This window comes from Channa argus, chromosome 13 (genome assembly GCF_033026475.1).
Source record: "Channa argus isolate prfri chromosome 13, Channa argus male v1.0, whole genome shotgun sequence".
Lineage (NCBI taxonomy): Eukaryota > Metazoa > Chordata > Actinopteri > Anabantiformes > Channidae > Channa > Channa argus.
The window spans coordinates 22,443,898-22,466,055 of NC_090209.1; the positions used below are offsets into that span (position 1 = coordinate 22,443,898).

Consider the following 22,158-nt stretch of genomic DNA (forward strand, 5'->3'; position numbering starts at 1 on the left):
CACTAACAACCCTTTACTCATTCACCACTTTATCACCTTTATTGTATTTTTTTAACTACATATACAATTGGACACAGTAAACTTAGTGACATCATCAAACACTGATCCAGAATAACAGGGTGTTTTAATCATAGAAGAAGAATCAGTATTAAAAAAAAGGATTCTACTTGTATGTTTCACACACTTAAACACAACAAAGGGGAGATGTTCTTATATAAAAACCTCTCAAATGCTCGTGGAGTCAAAGTAATTGCACACCTCCAAGCAAAAATCATCAAACACTCATTTGAAACCTGTGAATGGTGCTCAGCAAATACTAAGAAGGAGGTGGGGGGGCAAAATGTATGAATGAATGAGACAAAGGTTTTGATCATGGTGCCACATAGTCACCAAATTCACAGTTTAAACCAGAGGAAATCTCTAAATCCTCGCTGATACGGGGGCCACTTTGGCTCTTGAGGCTAGGGCACAGTTTCCAGTGGAGTCCAGTTTGTCAACCAAAGCCCTGAGTGAAAGAGAAACCTCTTACTTTTACCTTTGAAGCCAAACCTAGTTAGCAAATTTCTAACTCTGCAAAAGCCCTGAGATTCTGCCTGTGCATCAGGCCGTGTGTCACATATGAAGGGGAACGTGTTTTCCATCCGCGTGCACGCTTTGATACGATCCTGACCACCCCCACCCCCGACTGCAAAAAGTTGTCCCAGCTAACATCTACAGAGCCCCACAATGTTCAGTATTAAATAAGTAAATAAATAAGAAATAAATAACCGATTGAATAAACCATGTAAAACATGCAAATTACCTCTAATGAACTAATTTAGGAAATTATTGAAACTCAATATAAGCCTTTACAGTATAAAAATTATTTCAAGTCCATTTCCTTTATACTTTTATATTTATTTTGTAATGGAAATATTGAGAAATCTGACATTAAAAAATAAAACTTTGTAGAAGTGTAGAAATCCCCTTATGACTTTATGAATTTTAGTAAAAACACTTTTGGAAATTAAAATATCTATAATTAAATACAAATAATATACAATAAACTCCAAACCACAGTTCCACAAATGTTGGGACACTGTGTAAAATGCTAATTTACAAATGTCCCAACTTTTCTGGAAATGAGATCTGTAGTTACTTTGAAATTAAATGAAAAAAGTACATTATTTAATAAGAAGTTTGAATAATTTCAATTCAATTCAATTATTAGTCGGCTCATTTACTGTAAATATTTTTAACAGTTTATTCATAGTTTCCAGAACGTATTTTTTATTTACTTAATTTTGAACACTTTGGTGTTCTATAGACATGTTCGCATTAGTTTTCTTTTAACATAATATGCCTGGACACAGGCCCCAGAACAGTTTACTTACTCAAAATAAAGCAATGATCAAAGGGAGGGCTGATCTTAGACCTGCCACTAGGGGGCAGCGTTAGTCTTGTGTTGCTATCAGATTTAGTAGTCAGTCTGCTGATATCACTGGTGATGTCACATCCCTGATTCTCCAAAAATTGCAAAAGCTTGGAGAACAAAAAAAACAAAACAAAAAAAAAGACCAGAACACACAAAATAGACCAAAACCAGCTGTAAAACGGACACACTGGACATACAGTAACACAGCACCGAGACTAGTGGCACTACGAGAGACGCAAATATTATACACGTGTCGAAAAAATAAAGTTCACAAAATGCATCATCATCATCGTCGTCGTCGTCGTCGTCGCCAAACACTAAATCAATTATTCCAGTCGTTCTCTGTGCTCTCAGTCCACTGGCTTGAAAAGAGCTCGTCCTCTGAGGCTGAATCCGACTTTTTTGGCAGCGGGGGCAGCTTGAGGAAGAGAGGACGAGGAGGACGAGGAAGAAGAAGAAGGGGCGGCCGGCGTGGTGAGGGTGGACGGCTGGATTGGAGGTTGACGTGACAGGAGTTCCTTAAACACCGAGTTCATCTGACGGTTAATCATGTCCTGAGAAAAGCAAGAGGAGACGCAAACGTGGCCATGAAACCAATGAGTGTGTAGCCTCGGTGACTGTTGTTCAGTGAGGCCTAATGATGATAACACCTCCCAGTTAACAAGGGACCTGTCCCCCCCCCAGTAAGCACTGAAAAAGACAATGGAGGCTGTGTTAAAATAAATAAATGAATAGGATGAACTACTAACCTTGTCAATTACTGTTTTGTCTGCCTGACCAAATGGAGGCCTGTCTGTTTGTCTGAAGCTGCCCTGTCTTACAGTGTCCAACGTGTGTCTTCTCTCCTGAGACCTGAAAGAGAAAGACCAGTAAGAACAGATAGAGGACAGGTAGATACATCCATAAGCACCCTCGGTTAGTTGGCGCGTATTCCGTGTCGATACCATTTTAAACCTCCAGTAACTGACTCGCTTGAGGACTCTGGATAATACACAGCCAAGGTTCACTCTCCTTTTAGTTTATAAGATAGTTGCTAACTTTGTCTTGCTGCTGTTTGGTGGTGGGCAGGGGGTGTACAGTGGGTTTTAACAGGATTTTAACTATGAACAATACTGATGTGGATCAAAAAAAAAAAGGCAAAGGTGATAAAATGTTATTTCATCACTACAAATGACCCCTTTCACACAAACATAATCATATTTTTTAATTATGTTAATGTTTATCTGAGTACTTATATCACCTGTATGTGCTGTAAACATGGATGCAGCACATACATAAACTACGCACTGCGTCAGTGTGTGTCAGCCTTACACTGGGAGGTGTCGTGCAGCGGGGGAAGTTGGTGGCTTTCGACTGGGGCTCCCTTCACTGCCTCTCTGTCTCCCAGGCAACGAAGCGCTGTCACTGTTCACGCGCATCCTGTCAGGATGTGCAACAGAAACTTTCTAAGTCTGTGTCATGTACGTTCGTGAGTTTCAGTTTGTGGTGTATGGAGGGGAGTGCGATCAGGTGGAAGTGAGCATTTTTGTCTGCCGGTGTTACTGTCCGCATCAACTGCTACGTGCATTTGTTGCTGTGAAAGAATTCGTGCTGTATACTGCTGTATGCATTCGCGTGTCTGTGTTTATACCGAGTTGTGTTCTCTGTCTGTGGATCTTCTGCTGTCAGGTTTCCAGTGCTGCCGCCTCCTCCTCCTCCTCCTTCTTCTCTTTTTCCTCTCTCTGACCTGAGGAGACAGATATATAAAGCATAGATTTCACTTCAGAAAGTACAACCAGCACAAATCTAAGCCTGAGATAAAGACTGAGTGACAAAATAATTGCAGGTTTGTTTTTTTCTGGAATAGATTCTAAACAAAATGATGCAGAAATTTACAGTGGGTGGACACAATAATAATAACGTGTGGACAAAAAATTCAAGATAGGTTCTTGTCTTTTGCCACGTTCTCTTATATTGTCTAGAGTATCGCTGAACTTTATCTGGAGCCCAAATCAGCTGTAGACGGGTATAAGACAACGGCGATTATACGTGCATTTTAAAAACCTACACACGCAAGTACAGAACATGAAATTCATGTTCAAATATGTTCTCCTGTTTCTCAACTAGATAACTAGTGATTCCAAAACCATTTTAAACTATGGCATCTGTTCAGTGGGTTTTTGTGTTACATTGCACCCGAACACCCCCCAGTACGCACACACACAAGCACATATATATATATATATATATAAACACACTTTTCTTGCTGGCTTTGATTGTCAACTGCTGAGAGCAGGGATACAACATTTCTTTTAAGCCCGGTCTGCCAATAGTTGCTGCTATAAACCAGGACTGAACCTGGAGGTGATTTTGTTTTTAACATTTTATTTGTGTTTGAAACCGACTTCTTCACCTACTTACTGAGAGTTGAATAAAAAGCTTGATAACACTCTCTTGCCTGTATGCTAAACACGGCCGAGGAAGCTGCATTATACTTAGTAGTACTAGTAATTGTCTTTAAAAATACTCAAATACTCGTTGTAGAGAAGAGATCAAATTGTCAATGCACACATGAAAGAACAGTATGACAAAAAGAACAAATAAAACATTACATCCCACCAAAAGACGCTTCTCAGTTTATTGTAAAAAGTTCCCACTCGTTCAGACAAAGGTCAAACAAAAGTCAACAAAATTAAACACAAAAGTATTTTCAGCTTTGGTTTTATCTACACAGTCAATCAGCCAGACATCCGCCTTCCAGAAACCAGACTGCAGGCACATTTGTTAAAATTAGCAATAATTAATATCTATGACCAGTTCATATCATATTATCTTAGCAGAACTAAAACAGTATAAGACAAAAATGAAACTTGCACCTTTTTAAAGGTGTTTTGGGTTTCAACTACTTTAACACAGTCTTAAATAATGAACCCATTGTCTTTAGCATCAGACTCACACAATCCTAAAAACCTAAATAGTCTACAATGTGCACCTTTAACTAAGCACAGTAAAAGTAATTATGCGGATTCGGGCCATTATGTGAAAGAAACTAAGTATTTATACAAGTGATAAAATAAAAAAAACATGAAATATTACTGAATATTTTACAGACAAATTATGCCAGTCCAACATGGTGCGCTGTATTGTTCCAACATTTTAATAAGCCGTCGTGAGGCAAATGCAGAACGTTGTTGCAGCTAAGATCCAAATTATATTAAGAACGTCAAACGGGGAAAAAGTGCTTATCTCAATCTCAATGTATAGTAAAGTCATCGGGGAAGTTCATTATGGCCACGGGTCTGAACGTCACTCACCCGTCCAAGACGCTGATGTACTTGTGAGGGATGAGACCCTTAGCCCCTCCCACTTCACCTCTCCACCAATCACAGGAGGCCTTGCTGTGAAGGATGAGAAGCTCTCCCTGCTTGAATGATAGTTCAGCGGAAGATCTCGCCACGTAGTCAAACATAGCCACTGCCTCCCACTCTGCACACACACACACACACACACACACACACACAGAATAATTATTAATATAGTTAATTTTATCATTATGATTCATGTAAGCATGTGGATCATGATGTGAAGTGTGAGTGAATGAAGCCTGTGTGTGTGTGTGCATGTGTGTGTGCGCGCTCTCACCTTCATCACCGGGCAGATGCTCAGTCTCTCCATCACCCTCCTCTGTGATTGGTTCACTGTGGGCAAGCAGAGAAATGAAAGTTGGTGGCCATGCACAGTTCCTCTTCTGTCTGACACGCAGACCAACCGTCACACCACAGACAGATTCAAGATACAGTAAAATCACTGTTTGCTTTTGCAAGTATGACCCAGTGCTCTGCAGGGCTATATCACTATTACTACCTAAATAGCAGGAGATGGGATGTTGAAGCTATCCATGGACACTGTCCATAGGCTGGAGGCCTGTGTTCAATTTCAGCTCGCAGTGGCCTTAATAGCATTAAACCGTTTTTGCACAAAGCAAAAGAGCTGCAGAGAAAGGGCGTGAAATTCAGTTTTAAGAGAATGAGCCATGGGAAGGGAATGGGAGGGAATGGGAGGGAAAGCAGCTCTGGAGACTTGGAATCATCTCAGACTAAGCATTAAAGTCCAACATGGTCAACAAACCACTGGAACAATGTGAGTTTGTTGCTTGGTTTACCAGTTTCACCAAGCAAATATAATATAATATAATAATATTTGAAGTAATATGAATTTTTTTTTCACGTTAGCCGTTATTTCTTAGTAAGCAGCCGAAGGAGACAACGTGGGGAGAGAGCGACCGGGTGTGACATGCAACGCGAACCTGGGACTGTAACTGCCACAGAGGCTCTATGTTGTCTGACTTATATTTGTTAGGAGCATTTCAACACAACATATACATCATTTACATCAACGACTGGCCATCTCTCACCAGTACTCCTGCTCCAGGGTCATGTGCTTCTCGTACACGGGGCCCGGCAGTTCCGATTGGCTGGGGAAGATGAGGTCATGCTGGAGGATCATGGTTTTGACGAGGTCGTTAACCTGTGGCTGCCTAGCAACAGCATCATCAGAATCTGTCCCCCTCAGCAGGCTCGGACCGAAGCAGACGGCCAAGTTGTAGGGCTGCATCATGTTTTCATCACTGTACTGTGACACACTGCGAATACACACATTTGATTTACTTTTGTGGCAGGAATTACATAATGTTATGACTGTTTTAGATATTCAGAGTATGAGGACATGCCACACTGGGTTATGTGGTAGCTTACTGATTGAGGAAAGCGAAAAGGTAACGTATCACGATAAGGAGAGGCCGTGGGAAGGTGGAGACAATCGCTTTAATCTGGACAGCTCTCTCTGTCTCCCCCTCGATTTCTGATCGCGATAAGGGAAGAGAAACCCCAGCATGAGAAAAAGCACAGCAATAAACATCACAACAAGTTTTATTTGCTCCATTTTCACATTCTCCACGCCTGCAGCTGTTAGACAAATTCAAATGCACATAGAAAAGCCTGACCTAAAGAAATACTGTGACAAGTACCTAAACTTCTTAGGGGAGGACGATTTATTGGGCTACTGACAGGAAACCTAAGTGTTTGTGTGGAGTAAACAGCCTACAGGTAGCTTTACAACTTTGCTTAAATACCCAAATTAGGACACAGCAAGCAAACAAAACGGCGAGAAGCACCGGGCAAAATGGTAGATGTTGCACCAGATTGCATCAACAGTACATGTATGTGCAGTGGAGAATTTCATATGCACGTGTTTATTGTGCATGGAGCACCAGTGCAGTGATAGCGAAGCCACAGTGCACAACAACTGTTGTTGCTCTAAATAACTGAACTAAAGTTAACATTTTTATAGACCCTCCCCCCACAAAACCCACATCTAGCTGTAAATGAGTACCTGAGTGAGCATCACCGAAATTAGATAAAAATATCTAGACACTAAATTACATGTTCATAACTCAGAAACTGAGAGCAGACGCGAAAACCAACGAGAAATCGTTGATCCAAATTGGGAACACATGCACAAATATAGATGTTACTTAAGGGGGGGGTCTTACGGACACACTCCAGCAGCTGCAAGTAGCTGTCGTAAGGGAAGAGAGGGGGCTCGAGGCCCCTGAAGTACAGCTTCAGCACGCCGGCCACAGAGTCCAGGTCACACTCACTGTCTGACAGAGGATCCTCTCCTACAGGGAGTGAAGCACACAGGTAAGGTGACTGTACAGATTCACCTGTTTGTGTGAGTTTCTAGTGAGGCGGCAGAAAAAAGACAGGACATTGCTGCTACAATGTAAAATTGTGCTTTATACGGTAGTTTATCTTGTCGTTAAGATGATGACCAGGATGCCAAATGGATTATATTGGGATTAATATTATAGCTACAGGCAGCTCATAATCTGGCCCATAACCCCTGATAATGGATAACAGACGTGGTTATAATCAACATTTCTTTGATAACACTGGATCAAATGACTACATGTGTACGAAAGTGGTTGCTCATGGTAACAAGCCCACAGAATCATCTGACCACTCAGCTTTATTGAGCTTTTCATCATCTCAGTTTACTGGTTTGGTTTTATGGCTCCCAGAGTTTTTGTTTAGGCTCATTGCAAACGATCTGCACTTATACAGCTCTTCTACCTTATTGGAACCCAGAGCACTTTATTGTCCTCTCATTCCCACACACAAACACACACACACACACACACACACACACAGTCACTGATGAAAGCCGAGCTGCCATGCCAGAATCTGGCCTGACCCAGTGGAAGCTACTTGGGGTAGAGGAGTAGCTGGAAATTGAACCGCCAACCTTGTGATTGCTGGAGGATTTCCTAAGCCCCCGTTCTCAATGGGTTATTTTTTGTTATTATTCCAGGTTTAGAGTTGTGAATAGTTATAGTGATAAGTAATTAGTTTCACCAAAAGCCGTGATAGTATTTATTATTATTATTTCCTTAAAGTAATATAGTAGAATAATCGAACTAAGGTCCTTGTCATGCTAACATGCAATAAAGTGTTATTGTTACAATACTAACAATACAATATTAAAACTGAAATGTGTTTTTTTTTCCTTTACTGTTCTTGATTGAAGGAAACAAGGATGCAATCTCCATGTAAATAGCCACACTTCACCTGTTTTCTGAAGGAGAAACTGTTATAAGATGAGGTAATCGCTTACCTCTCTCAAATGCATCTCTAATAACGTTAACTTCCCTCTGCGACCCAGGAACTCTGAATATTCCTTCATGATGGAGGCCTGAGACAAACACACACATTACAATTACATGTTTACAAATGTTCCACAGAAAATATGCAAAGAAGTACTTCCACCCGTGATTTTTCAGTCCTCCATGGCTTAGTGCAAACTCATAAAAACAGACTCACCGTGAAGATTTATGAAGCGAATGCAGCTCTCAACCACCACGGGAATCTGCTGCCCAGAACTCTGGTGGAGAAAGATAATCACAAAGGACAGGAGACAGTGTTACAAACAGACGGAGAGCACTGCCATAAAAGGGAGGTGAAATCCAGAAAGTCAATTATTATGTGAGACAAACAGCGAATCAGTGTAAAATAGGAAGTTGTACGTTTTGTTTAAACTGCTCTGCACTTTTAAGGAGATTTCTTTGGAATTCAACAAAACAACTACTACTGTAACTCCGACAGAATCCTGCTGGCACTTCCTTTGAAATTTGTAACAATTTACAAACGTCTTTCCAGGAAGCGTTCAGGGACATTATTATGTGACTACACCCTAGTCAAAAAAAGATTTAAAAATAAATAAATAAAAGAGTTTGAGGCTGAAGTTTTCTAACCTAACTTTTTTTTTTTTGCAAACAACAGAATGAGAGTAACGTTCAAAATATCAACTGAATACAGCTAATTAGTGTAGCCATTCATTGTCCTTGAAGCAACTCAGGGGACAAAAAAAGATTCCTGTAGTGAAAGAAACAGGAAGAAGCCTACTTTACCTCGTATCTCGATCTACTGCTACCCATCTTCGTTTAGGATGCTGCTCTCTGGCCAGAATGTGGAACTCATAATGCTACACCTTTTGAAGTTCTTAACTACAAAACGTGAAGTCTCTTCAGACGCTGCTATAGATTTTACGGCCCTCACTTTAGAAAACCGCCCACGTTATACCACATGCGTGCATTGTAAGCAGTTGCAGATGTGATTAGGTACCTGTGTCCGAGACATTCTCCTTCTTCTTCTGCACCGAGCCAAGCACAGCAGAATAGACACAGAGAAAAAGCACAGATTAAAAAAAAAAAAAAGAAAGAAAAAAAAATGGAGAGTGAGAAATAAGGGGAATAAAGATTTAGAGGCAGAGTGGGAAGAGGAGCACAAACACACACAGGCACACAAAATCAGTAGAGGAGTCGAGAGAGGAGGCAGCAAAGAGGCCAGTGCATTTTAATCCCTTTCACAGTAGAGGAAGAGATAAAAGGGGGGAATGGATTGAAAGGAGAGAAAGCCAGCAAAAAGCTATAGGCATGACCATACACACGAAGGCAGCACTACTAAGGGAATGGATTGTCAGTGTGGGCATATGCTGCAAGAACCCGCACCCCCCTCCTTTCCCATTCTTCTGCACCAGTGCGACAGAATATTCTAAACAATTTATTTTGGAGGGCTGGAAAGCAGTGCAGCAAGCAAATAAAGAGGAGGTTAAAACAAAGGTTGATTTCAAAAGCATCCTTTCAGTGTACATGTGTGTGTGTGTGTGTGTGTGTGTGTGTGTGTGTGCGTGTGCATGAGTGTTACCTGTATGTAGGAGACTATGTCTGTTTTGAAGAGTGTGTGGCAGAATTGGGAAATAGGTCTGGACTTCCGAACACGCACTGACCGAGAACATTGCATTCTGGGAAATATAATAAATAAAATGCATGATGCCGTTTTACATGTAGAACTCAAGTTCTTACGTTCTTGAATAAGTGCTAAGATCAGTTTCACTTTACAGTTGAAAAAAAAAAAACAACTTTTAAATTGTATTTGGTTTTGAGTTTGGTCATTCTCTTTCCCTTTCCCTTTGTCCTCTGTGCTCTCTCCGCGTCTCTAAACCTCTCTCCGTCACACTGTCTTTATTCTCGGCTGTGTAAAAACACTCTTTACCTGGAAGGGTCACTGTCGACGGCCTCGGCTGGAGGAAACAAACAGAGGACATTTGTAAAAGTAGGGCTTGGTGTAAGACTCTGGTGCAAGGTACATGCAGTAGCATTAAAAGAGAACACTCTGGAACATCTCTGGATCTTTGTCAATTGTAATTATTTTCTGTGATAAGAAAATGGCGTGACCCATAGTCTAACCATCTAATTGGAAGAATACCTTTCTGTATGGCATCTTGTAGAAGGTCATGTTTGGCTTGAAGTTTAGATGCCAGAGAACTGCTGGTGAGGAACTCCTTCACTTTCTATGATCAAATAGATGAAATGTTAGGATCAGTCCTTGCCAGCTACTACAATCCAATTTATGCCTGGTAAATTCAGCAAACAATGACATTACCACAGTGCTGCTTATGTCTACTGAAGTGTAACAAAAGCATTGATCCGCATCGACTCACAGTAAAATAGTAGGTCTCCGTCTCCTGCTGATTGGCTCGACGCTTGGCAAGTGTAAGCTTCGGGGCTGTGCTGCCCGCAGGGGGCTCGTGCGATGAGGTGGTGGCCACATCCAGGGAGGGGTTAAAGTCGCCGTCACATATAGTGTCCAGCAGGGCTGTGAGTGTGGCTTTAAGCGTTTTACTGATCTGAGGGAGGGAAATCATTCACTGACATCACACACACAGACGGGTATTGATAGACGTGTAATGTGGAAACACACAGCGGGGAAAAACGAGCTGACCTCTTCTGTTTCCAAAGTAACAGCCGCCAGTCGGGATTGAAGCTGCTGGAACCTGGTTTCCAGCTCGTACCTCACCTGGCTCTCCGCACTCACCTCACACACCTAAAATACACAAACGACATACTGTATTACAAACATGCCCCTTGGCCTTGGACGTATACAAGGTCGCTGCAGCACAAAATAGTAAGCTCGATATGCTAATATATGCAAGTGAGGGGAAACTCATTCCTTACACTTTCTCTTTTGTGTTCACCGCAGCATATTAACACACGGGCATGCAGCATATTAAGATACATGCTCCAGCTTGTGAAATCATTAGTTATGTGCCAGGTGGGTGCTACACCTGTGAATAAAAACTAACCATACTCAAAGAGGTACAGTGATTTCACCTGGTCTCCCTCATGTGGATTGTAGTTGAATCTGAAAGGAAGGCAGAAGGCAGCATCGTGTTGCTGTAGCAACCCGTCTCTGTCTCCACTCTGGTCCAGGGACGTCACCGCAGCCTCCAGCTGCTTAAGCCCGGTCTCCTCTGTCTTCTGTATGCGCCACCTACTGGACAGGTAGCACTTCATGACCCTCTCCACGGACAGATGGAAACCCAGGTCACAGCACTGCCAGGAGGGAAGAAGGGAGAGAGAAAAGAGAAAATGAAGGACGCAGGAAGAGAGGGGGCAAAGGGAGTTTAAGTAGAGAGGAAGAGGTGGAAAGGGACGGATGTAGACAAGTTTAAGGTGGGAAGGTAATGATGGACAAGGAGAAGGAAATTTTTAAAAAGCATTAAATGTGGTGATTATGCGGAGGGAGGAAAGAGGATGCTTTTTACTTTTTGACAGCAAGCATTTATAAACCGATTACAAACCTATTCTTTGTTTTAATAACATCTCAGCTTTTCTGCAGAGAATAACAGGAAAGAGGTGCAAAATGTGGCCACTCACTTCCCCAAGCACACACACAGACGATCACACAACACAAATTGCTGGTTTCTTACGTCGATGAGAGTGCTGACGTCCTGCAGGTAGTACTTGTTCATGGCTGCATTGGCTGCTGCTAGATTCAGCAGGTAGTCATTACGAGCCTTGGTACATTTCAGCTGGGTCTCCTGCGCTCTGCCGTGCCTCTGCAAACACACAAGCACAAAACAAGTAAGGGAAGATAAGATACACAAGAACACCAAACCACATACGATGGCAGACGATGTGCCCATGATCACGACGTGCCCCGTCACATTCACCCAAAACAACAAGAACAGGAAATAGTTTGATCTGTCGAAAAGACTTCAAAGTTTTGTGTGTCTCAAATGCGAGCACACACTCACCTTCATCAGTCTCTCCATCTTCTTGACAGAACTCCGCCTCTGTCCTCCCGATTGGCCGGGGCCGAGCTCAGCCGACTTGCCGGTGTGTCTCTCCTCCAGCCGCTCGGCTTCTTTCAGCTTCCCCTCAGCTATCAGACAGTCTGTGTGGTACTGGTTATATGTCTTCAGAGCCTTCATTAGCATGCAGGTCAAAGGATACAAACTCCACATTAGCATCGTCGGTGGAAGTGCATGAATACAATGATTTGCATAGTAACATGTGTGATGGGGACTGCTCACCGTCTGCAGCTCAGTGGTGACTTTAAGCAACTCATCCTGCATCTGAATTCCAACTTCTTTACTCTGTAAGTCACATAGTACATTGTTAGTCAAAAGCAAAGTCTACACGTCTGTCTGAAAAAGTAATTAAAATTGAGCTATTGCCATCTAAATAAATGACCGTAGGAACATTTCACTGGTTATCTTCTTTTCAACAAACATCTAAAGCTACTGCTATTTAGGAGGCCTTGGCGTGGAAAAGTTTGGGAGCCCCTTCATAGTACTACTTTGATGGTTCCAGTAACACCTTAAAAATACTGCCAGTGATTTTAGAGAAGCTAAAAGGGTCTTGCTCTGCTTGGCACCAGGCCTAACAACACCTCTTAGCTTCTCTGAAATGACTGTAGAGGCTTAATTAAAATTCAGCTCACTTTTCAACCACAGGTACAAGTTACAGAGAGTGTGTCTGACAACTAGTAATTGGAGCGTGATGAGTTTGTGTACTTTGTAGAACGAATGAAATTGCACATGTTACTGCGGGATTTATATGTTTTACGTTCAGTAACTCTAAGAGCTCATTTGGTGAGTCTGTCCGTCTTTGCCTGTATATTTGCCGGGTTGGCAACTAACAATTGGAATCATTTCAGTGTTGCACTATATTCCAAATTTTATCAGGTGACAGTCCAAAACATCTATGTGACTTTAGGCATTGAGTTTTGAGCTTATTTTCCTGACAGGAGATAGTGTCGACAGAGTGGAGTAATTATTATGTGTAGTGGTGCTAATGTGCTTATTCTGCTTTGCTCCAGATACTGACAGTGTTCAGAAATTTCCTGAAATTATGTAAAATCTGCTCCAGATGATTTCAAGAAATAGATGAGAATATTGCGGTTTAAAAATGGTGCCGTTGGCAAAGGACGATTTTTCTTGATGACAGCCCCCCTATATCGGTTAATGTTTACACATGTGGCACTGAAAACCGAGGAATGACAGGAGAATGACCTTCTTGGACATGAACAATGACCTATAAAATAAAAACATTATAAGAGTAATAAACAAAATTTCTGTGATGGCCCTGCCACATTTTGCACATTGCAAACATCTACTGAATGGTAATGGTATATGTGTGTATATGTAAATATATATATATAGCAGTTTTCTACCTATTGGCACTCAAAGCGCTTACACTGCTTCTCATTCACAATCACACACACACACACACATACACACACACCGATGGGCCAGCCGCTTTGCAGCACTCACTGGGAGCAAGTATGCTGGGATTCACAGCCTTTCTCAAGGACATTTCGGACATGTGACCAGAGGAGCCAGGGATCGAAACAACAACTGCAGGATTCCTTCGCCACATTCGCCTCAACATCCAGTGCACACTGACTGCACACCCTCAGCTCAGTCTTGTACTTCTTGTTATGTGTTGTTTCTGCATGCACGTGTCTTTACACAAACCATCCTCCACTCACCCTTTTGTGCAGACGGTGTGTATCCTCCGTACCGTGTGCCAGCCTCTGTGTGAGTGCGTTGCAGCAGGTGTCACCCAGTGCTGCATGTTCCCGGCTCTCCAGACGAGTCTGAGTCAGCAAAACAGACCAGACCTGACACACAGACTGACCCCACTGCTCCTTCCTGGAGAGGAAACATCCTCAATGAGCAATGGCAAAACAAAAACACAACTGTACACATACTGTACACGCACACTCACTTCTTGGTTTTGTGGGTGAACCTCTCGGTGAGTTTGTCGAGGGAACGTGCGTATTCAGCCTCGATGTCGCCTCGACGCCGGAGAAACTCGGAGAGGTCAGAGAGCTGCTGCTGCTTCACCTCCACCTGAGAATCTAAAATCTTTATCTGGTCTGTCAGCTGGGCCCGCAGGTCTGACGCCCACAAAAACAGATAGATGGAAAGATGTAGGGACAAAGGAATGTTTACAAGGCTGAATACACAGCCACACAGAATCCAAACAAGATTTCAAAACTAGTATTGATTTACCAGCTTCTGCTTTCTTTCTGTATCAACAGTGACACTCTTTAGGCAATAACTTACTCATCTAAAAAATAAAGCCTTTCTTGCAATCACAAACTGTGCTGGTAAAAGAGATGTTTTTGTTGAGGTCATCTTACAGACAATTCTCACTGAAGGACTACTACCTCTTAATGCTTCAGTCAACTCGAGAGGAAATTATGCTCCGGCTGTTGTATTAAGATACTGTATATTGTATCGTCACACAGTTTGGGGAAGTGAAAAGCCTCGGGGTTTTGGAAAGTGGTAAGCACGTGTAAGGTAATATTATATGTAAGTTAATGCAGGCAATAATATAAAACTGAGAACTATCTTAAGCGAGCTACCCCTGAAAATGTGTCTTTCGGCATAAATCTGCATGGTGCTCTTTTCTTTTGTTGCCTAAATCCGGTTACTTCTTGGACATTATTTATTCAGACCAAGCTGCAGCCAGAAAAATTGAAACGCATGGGAGTGTCCTGCATATGCAGGCCTGTATGTGTCCGTGTGCAAGTACTGTACTGGAGAGATACTAATTTGTATAACAAACTAAACTAACCATGTGTGCTTGGAAATAATACATGCATACACATATAGCATACAGATAGCTGTCCTGTGGTGGACTTGATGATGCCTGGGGACGCCCATTACTCCATTAGCAACAGCTCATTTACACAATAATGCAATTAAGAAGAAATAATCGTGTTACAGAATACACCATAATAATGATGTCTTTTCTAATGACACACTTCAATTGAATAATCTCCCCACCTACACAGTTAAACAACTTAATTCTCGATCAATAATAATTAAAGTCTTTTCTTCAGGTGACAAGATTTAATAGAATGCTGCCCATGCTGTCATTTGTGGATGGGGTTGCCCCTATTTTATAGAGTAATTTGAGAGCAGCATATAGAAAATTAGACACAGGTCACTCGTAATAAACCAGCGTAACTTTATTCACTAGCAGTTTGCGTACAAACGCAGCCGATACAGCAACGAGGCCCAGTGCAGTAAGTTGGTTAGAAAAGGCTAATGAAAACATCATTCTCTCAAATTACACTTCTCTCTCTCTTTATTTTCGTTGCTTCCAAGCTCTCTCTTTTTTTATTCTTCCCCACTTGCCCACCTCCAACCCTCCACCACAATCCGCCTCCCGCCCCTTTCCCCTCTTTACTCTTTTTCTCTGTCTCTGTGTGAGTACACAGCCCTGGGCTGACTGGATGTGAGGAGACAGCATCACTAATACTAGCTATAAATACACCCTTGTAGTACAGTACAGACAGCCAGCCAGCCACGACACGCACCCTCCAAAACACAGCACACAACACACACATTTATAAGCTCCTTGACAGGAAAAAAAGAAATCTTGCAACTTATTGACATTAGCACTTTGCATAGATTGTCACTGCGCCCCAAACAAATGGAGGCACATATACGTGTGCACACATATACTCAGATTGTATGGCTGAGCGACTGTGCAGAGCGAATGCATGAATGCACATCTGCTCTCTCATATGCATTCAGGAAAAGCAAGCGAGTGCACAGAAACAAACAGTGATGTGATAAAACAGCACAAATGTGCACACACACACACATATAGTGACTTACCTTTCATCTGCGATTCGTACTCAGCTAGACTCCCCTTCTCCTTCCTCAGCTTTCCATGTGATGTCATCATTTTTGACCCCTTGATGTTTCTCTACCACTGACACCTTACTTCTTGAAGCCTGTTTTCTTCTCCTAGCTCCACAGTGTCCTCTCCTGAAAAAGTCTTGACCTCCGTGCCTGCTCGGGCCCTGTAAGTCTGTGACCTTTCACCCCTGACCCTTTGGCCTTGATCCTCTACATTTGCATTGGGCGCATCAGTGTCGATCGTCTGCACTCGTCACTTGGGTCGATGTGTCCATGGAATCCCCTGGGTTTCTTGTATAAATGCTGATCCATAGATGAACTGGCCTGAGGAGGAAACAGTGGAGAAATAGAGCAAAGATAGGATAATGGTAAGTGAATTAAAGTAGTGAATATACAATAGGTGACAAGAGGACAAAAGAGGGAGAACGTGAGGCAGATTTATTGAGACCAGAATAAAAGAATAAAAGAGTCAGAGGAAGAGGATAAATGAGGTCAGAGCAACAAGACAGAAAGGGACATTGACACCAGAGAGGGAGATGTAATAGGAAGGACAGTGAGATGGGGGCAGAACACAGAATGGACAGTAGAAGTGCAGAGTGATGAGGACATGAGGGAGGAAAGGTGAAGGATGGGGGGATGGGAAGATGAGAGGTGATGAGTAACCACAGTGATAAAAGACAGTTCAGTTCCCCGAGGGTGAAGACTTTGGACGTCCATAAAGGTAGCAGTCATATGCACAAGCAAAGCAAATTTCTTTAAAAACATGCAGTCCCACAATTAACTAGATTTTAAAGCGAAAAAAGATGCTATGGGACTTTTGGTTCTGACTTTTGGGCTTTTGGTTTTGTTTTGATGAATTAATTTTGTGGGTTACCTTTTCTGTTTACACGAGCTGAAAAGGGGAAGCCCAATTTTACACGGCAAAGTCAGTTTACTCATCATATGTCTAGAAAACCTGTTGTATAATGTCCTCTGTGGACTTGGAGGGAGGTTTCACACCTTAAAAGACATGTCAGATATCCGCAAGCCTGCAGAGGGGTGGGATGAGCCACTGGTTCTCACAGTGTTCATTTCAATAATCTTAATTTAATGAGCTCAAAAAGTCCCTCAGATGTTATGCAATACTTTAATGTTATTATTATTGCTCACTGATAAAAACATATGTTTCTTACCGTACCACATTTGGGACTAGCAGTTGCTGTGTACACCTGGACTTTTAACGAACCAGACATTTTGTAGCACATTTGTTTATCGCTGTTTTGACTGGACATAAAGACCAGATACGAGGTGAATATTTAAGGCAGCATAGTTGCAAATAAATAAATAAACGTCAATGCAATTAGATGCAAATGTGCATTATGGAAAGCAGTGCAAGTTTAAATACAGGATTAACATGAATCATAGAGGAAAAGTTGGAACAGATGAGAGTAAAATAACAGAAAGATTCTAATGGGTTCAGACAGAGGCTGAGCATAACGCAATACACACAAAAGTACAAACCCACATGCATGGCTGAAGCCTCTGTTACCATCTTTACAGCGAGCTCATTGGGGGTGTAAGGCAAACCAATACATGTCGTACAATGGTCACAACCAACATGCAACCAACCTGATTTACCAGGGGAACCCAAACTATTCCTTTCTACTTTGAGCCCTTTTCGGCTTTTTTACAGAAACAGTGCATCAGTTCGGGAGCATCAGATAAATATGAATGGTTGTTTTACAGCTTTGCGTTAACTTGGACCATTCTTTCTTTAAAAATGTCTCATACATATCATGAAAGGCGGATCCTGATCACTGGAGTTCTCCTTTAAAGTGCAGTTATGAGTTACCCATGAAAATGAGCCACTGCTATAACAGTTGAAGGAAGTGACGAAGCTATTCTTCATTTGAAAAGTTTACCAAATTAGTCGTGCATGCAGAATTAAATGCTTAGATTGCATTAGACACAGGCATTTGCATGGATGTTTATTAGTCAGCGTAAGCTATTCTAAGAAAACACACACACACTCACATACACTCACACACACTGAGAGGCAACTTCATTTCCCACATCCTGTATCTATTTCTCAACAGGTTTTTGCTGTGAGTGCCAAAATGTTCCACTTTCACACCATACACATTGTTCCTTGGTTAGCCTCAAGCAATATTTTGAGTTTGATTAAAATTCACAACAGTAACTGAAGCCCAATGTGAGCAGAAAAACCCGCTGTACCGTACTGCAACATGACCCAACATATTAAGCAACATGTGGCTTTTCTGCTGGTGTAATAATCTCTCTTTGAACCTCACGTACTGTGGGAGAAGTTTTGAAAACAGGTTTGGTGCATTCAGAAAAATGTAAAACAAATGAAGGCTCTTATATATCACATGCTTATCCTGTTAACTAAAGCCTTTATTCCATGAGTTAACATTAGATCTGCGCTTTCGTTTCCTCTTTCAATGCTGAGCAGTGGATGTGATTCAAACGCAGTTAAACCGATGGTTCCAAACACAACCATGGAGCACGGCAAATGAACCCAGAGATTTCTGCAAATTAGACTGCAAAGGGCCCAGAGACCTTTGAGGCCCCGAAGGCCTTCATCAGCGTGTGACCTTAATCTGCACGGAACAAAGCGATTGCTAACGATCTGCCAAAGAGGGTAGAGTTGAACCAGATTCCAAAAAATGGCAGCGGGGGGCATAGAGACTGAGGTTATCGAGGAACCGTGTTTCATGCTTAGATGTCAAGGTCATCAAAGAAAGGGGTGGTTTGATACAAGTGATGAATATAAAGTAGACTTGAGACAAGAGAGGATACATGTGGGGCAGTGTGATAGTTCATTATTGCCACTGAAGGGGGTTTTAGGCTAATTTCTTCAGAAGAAAGAAAATGAAGAACTAAGCAGAAGTTATACAGGATACAAATGAAGTATTGTGTTTGATGCGATGGCTGATGCTATATGGGGATTTCCTGACATTGCTAGGAATCAACCACACTTTGATACATTGACACTGTAACTGTGCCGAACATTATCTCGTGTGACATTTCTCGCAGACATCTACAATCTCCTCCCCCAAAATACTCTTGCAGCTGCGTTGTTTCTTAACAGCTGCCTTGTATGTTGTATGAGTAGAAAAATCGGCCCTTATCTTTGCAAACCTGGGACAAAGCCAAACCATTGCTAATGCAGAGCACAACGCCGAAACAGAGAGCACATGGGTGTCAGCTGCACTCACAGCCAGATGATCTCACATCCTCAAAAGTTGACTTTTGGGAAAAATGACATCTCAGCTGTGCTGGAATGGCCTGCACAGGAGTTGAGGTATCGTCTTTCATGCGGTGCAGCCTGATCACAGATACTAACCGGAATTCAAAAGAGTGCATGAGAGTGTCAAACATGATTCTGTGCCATTGAGTGCTGTCAGACGTGCCACACAGCTGCATGTTCGCTGCTGCGATCGCAAGTCAGGTAGAATCAGGTGAGATGCTCAGCTGTGTGACAGACTGAGTGGCTCTTATAGACATATAGGACCTGATTGGGAGAAGATGGAGCATAGTGTAATGACGGCCGCAGGGGGAAGCAGCCAAATAACAGAGACTGTTGGATGGAAAAGTGTAATTGTCATAATGCTGAATACAAAATAGCTCTAAACAAGGAAGAATGGAAAAAAAAAAGCATTTGAGAGTGAGTCATACTGTATGTGAACCCTTTTACCTTTCCAAATGGGTGGTAGTAAGGGTGGCACCTTACACATGTTTGTCTCACTTTAAGATAAAACAGAACACTGAGGCTACTCTGAACCAGCTAGATGGCACAATACTTCATTCACTGGATTCTAGACGGTGAGGTAAACCTGAACGCGGCTCATACTGCCAACCTGACTGCACTAGGGCAGGTTGAGCACCCTCATTCTGCCCAGGGGCCCCAGATTTCATTTAGACTGTGTCCCAGTTAAACTTTGCAAAGTATCAAAATCCAAATTCAGCTTCTTGCCAGCAGCTGCTGTGGCAAAGGTTTTCAGTAATAGTTTTAATGGCTGTCAAAACACACAACACATGGGTAGTCGCACTGGAAAACAGTACATAAAAAAACTATTTATCCAGCCAGAAAACTTTCCACTGCTGTCTACATTTCTCAGGTCCTGCCATGGTTGGATTTTATGTAAAGGATCCTTTACAGCTAATGTTTGTTGAATGCAGACCTGTAGGTCCTGGCAAAATAGGGAACTGAAAACATTTTTTGACAGCTGGGCACTGCGACGGTGAGAGACTGTCAGGTTGCCCACATCCACTTGACGCCCTGCTAAAACCCTTCACTAGTCTACTGACATTTACTTTCCAATTTTCTATGAGTCTATCAGTTTAGCTTTGGCTCTACTGCTCTACTTTTGTTCTTAGTTTGGTCTGCGTGGATGGGGGCCTAGAGGACCAGATGGGGGATGTATCATTAAAACTCACTGTTAAAAAGCACATTTTCCTAACTACAGGTCAGATTCATGTGATGGCTTTAGTTTTTATGTACTTGCTGTACTACCACCAATAAATAGGTAATCATGCACACATCTAACTACTATACATAGTATACAGAGCAGCTAAAAGTAAACCCACCTTTGACACTACAGAGTAATGGAGCATTCGGCGAAAAACATTTTTTTCACTTTGATTTGAAACACTTTCAGTATTGACAGCACATGCTACTTCCTCTGTACATTTAGTTTAAAATACTTGACTTGTATCAGTAGATTTCTACACAGTGTGTGTCGACTCAGGTAAAAGATCCAAATAATGCGGCAAGTGGATATAAATGTTGATTGTACTGTTAAAAAATGTGCAGGGAAAATGATAATGTTGGAATTCTTTTTCTTTTTTCTTCAGTGATTCTGCTCAAGGGAGAGAGGATTAGATCAAATTTTGTAGCATTTTGTGCATGTGCAGAAAATCCAGCAACTGAAATACATTTCTCATTTTTCTGCATGGATTTTTTTTATAATCGAGTGCCTGTTCTTCAACGCTGTTCATTTCAGTGCAGCAAAAGCAAGATGGTCAAACATCATCCTGTTTAAAGTCAGGGACCTGTATCTTGCTTTTTTGTTTTTTTTAAGGTCAGCTTTTAAAATTAGAGCATTTTAACCTGTAAGCTACACTGCCACGATTGAAATCAATGAGAACGGTCACCAGAGAGTCTCAGTCTTGGTACATCCGTGTGATTAGGAAACTGCACCTGATACCGAAACTGGATTTCCTTCTAGGGTTGAGTAAACTTCAACCAATCGCATTAAAACACAAAAGCATTTACAGTTACAATTCCCAAAGCCCACCTGCCTTGTCACGTTGCCACCAGTCTTTGTTATTAACCTGTAAACCAAAAGCACAAAGGGAAGGCTACTTTGTAGATGCATCTGAACGGACCTGTTGAAGCCTTTTGCTTATCTCCATCATACAATAACAGAATGGTGAATGTGATAAGCAGAGGGGGGAATTAAGGTCCTACTGCTCTAACACCAGAGGAGCGTTAAGTTATATTTACAGTGGCTGTAAATCACCCCATATGGTCAAGGCACTGTAGCAGTGCTCCACACAATAGCCACATAAACACCTCAGCATAATCGCACAAGCATTTAAACACACACACACAGACACACACACACACACAGACACACAGATACACAGAACATCAACACTGAAAATGGTGCACACGTATTACATAACTGATACCCCTAACAGTCAGTAGTCCACATCCATTTGTCCACTTAGAAACCCCCAAGTGAATATAATAAAACAGCAAACTATATATAAACAGTCACTTCAGTCACGCATGTGCACAAGTGTGCAATCACTCTTACTCACACACAGGTTGTGGTTAGATTCATGAGCAGCATGACAGCCGTACATACCTCACTTTGTGGCGCTCTGTTGTCTCTTTCTATCTGTTCCTCAGCTCTCCTCCTCTCTTCTCATCTCTTGTTCTCGGTGTCACACACAAACACACACAGAGCAGTGTGTTTGAAACTGACAGATTTCCCTCAGCTCAGTTCCCTCCTCTCTCTCTCTCTCTCTCTCTCTCACTCGCTCGCTCATTTCTCAGGCACACACTCAAAAAAACAGCCCTCCCTCCCTCCTTTCTTTCTTCCCTCTCCTGCCAAATAGCCTCTCCTCTCTCTCTCTCTCTCTAACTGGAGCTGCCTCTCTCCTCCCACCCCTCTCCCTCTCTCCGCCTT

General features: G+C 42.1%; 1 protein-coding gene across 4 annotated transcripts; it reads right to left on the reverse strand.

Moving 5' to 3' along the window:
* Window positions 1-24: 24 nt before the first annotated feature.
* On the reverse strand, window positions 25-22,040 carry arhgap4b (Rho GTPase activating protein 4b). 4 transcript variants are annotated; one of them, XM_067525679.1, is made up of 24 exons: window positions 21,835-22,035; window positions 15,935-16,282; window positions 14,028-14,199; window positions 13,789-13,951; window positions 12,329-12,391; window positions 12,050-12,220; window positions 11,723-11,851; window positions 11,124-11,345; window positions 10,735-10,836; window positions 10,454-10,639; window positions 10,219-10,303; window positions 10,006-10,033; window positions 9,076-9,103; window positions 8,275-8,335; window positions 8,069-8,146; window positions 6,945-7,073; window positions 6,148-6,253; window positions 5,808-6,035; window positions 5,036-5,091; window positions 4,708-4,879; window positions 3,045-3,140; window positions 2,726-2,833; window positions 2,164-2,266; window positions 25-1,968 (listed from the first exon to the last, which is right to left on the reverse strand). In XM_067525679.1, exons 2-24 carry the CDS (start codon window positions 16,002-16,004, stop codon window positions 1,765-1,767), a joined length of 2,760 nt encoding a protein of 919 aa, XP_067381780.1. In that variant the 5' UTR covers window positions 16,005-16,282; window positions 21,835-22,035; the 3' UTR covers window positions 25-1,764. The 4 variants fall into 4 exon arrangements, with proteins under 4 accessions (XP_067381780.1, XP_067381779.1, XP_067381781.1 ...); XM_067525678.1 differs by lacking the exon at window positions 9,076-9,103 and adding an exon at window positions 9,658-9,754; XM_067525680.1 differs by lacking the exons at window positions 2,726-2,833; window positions 9,076-9,103 and adding an exon at window positions 9,658-9,754 and having other exon boundaries at window positions 21,835-22,038.
* Window positions 22,041-22,158: the final 118 nt, after the last annotated feature.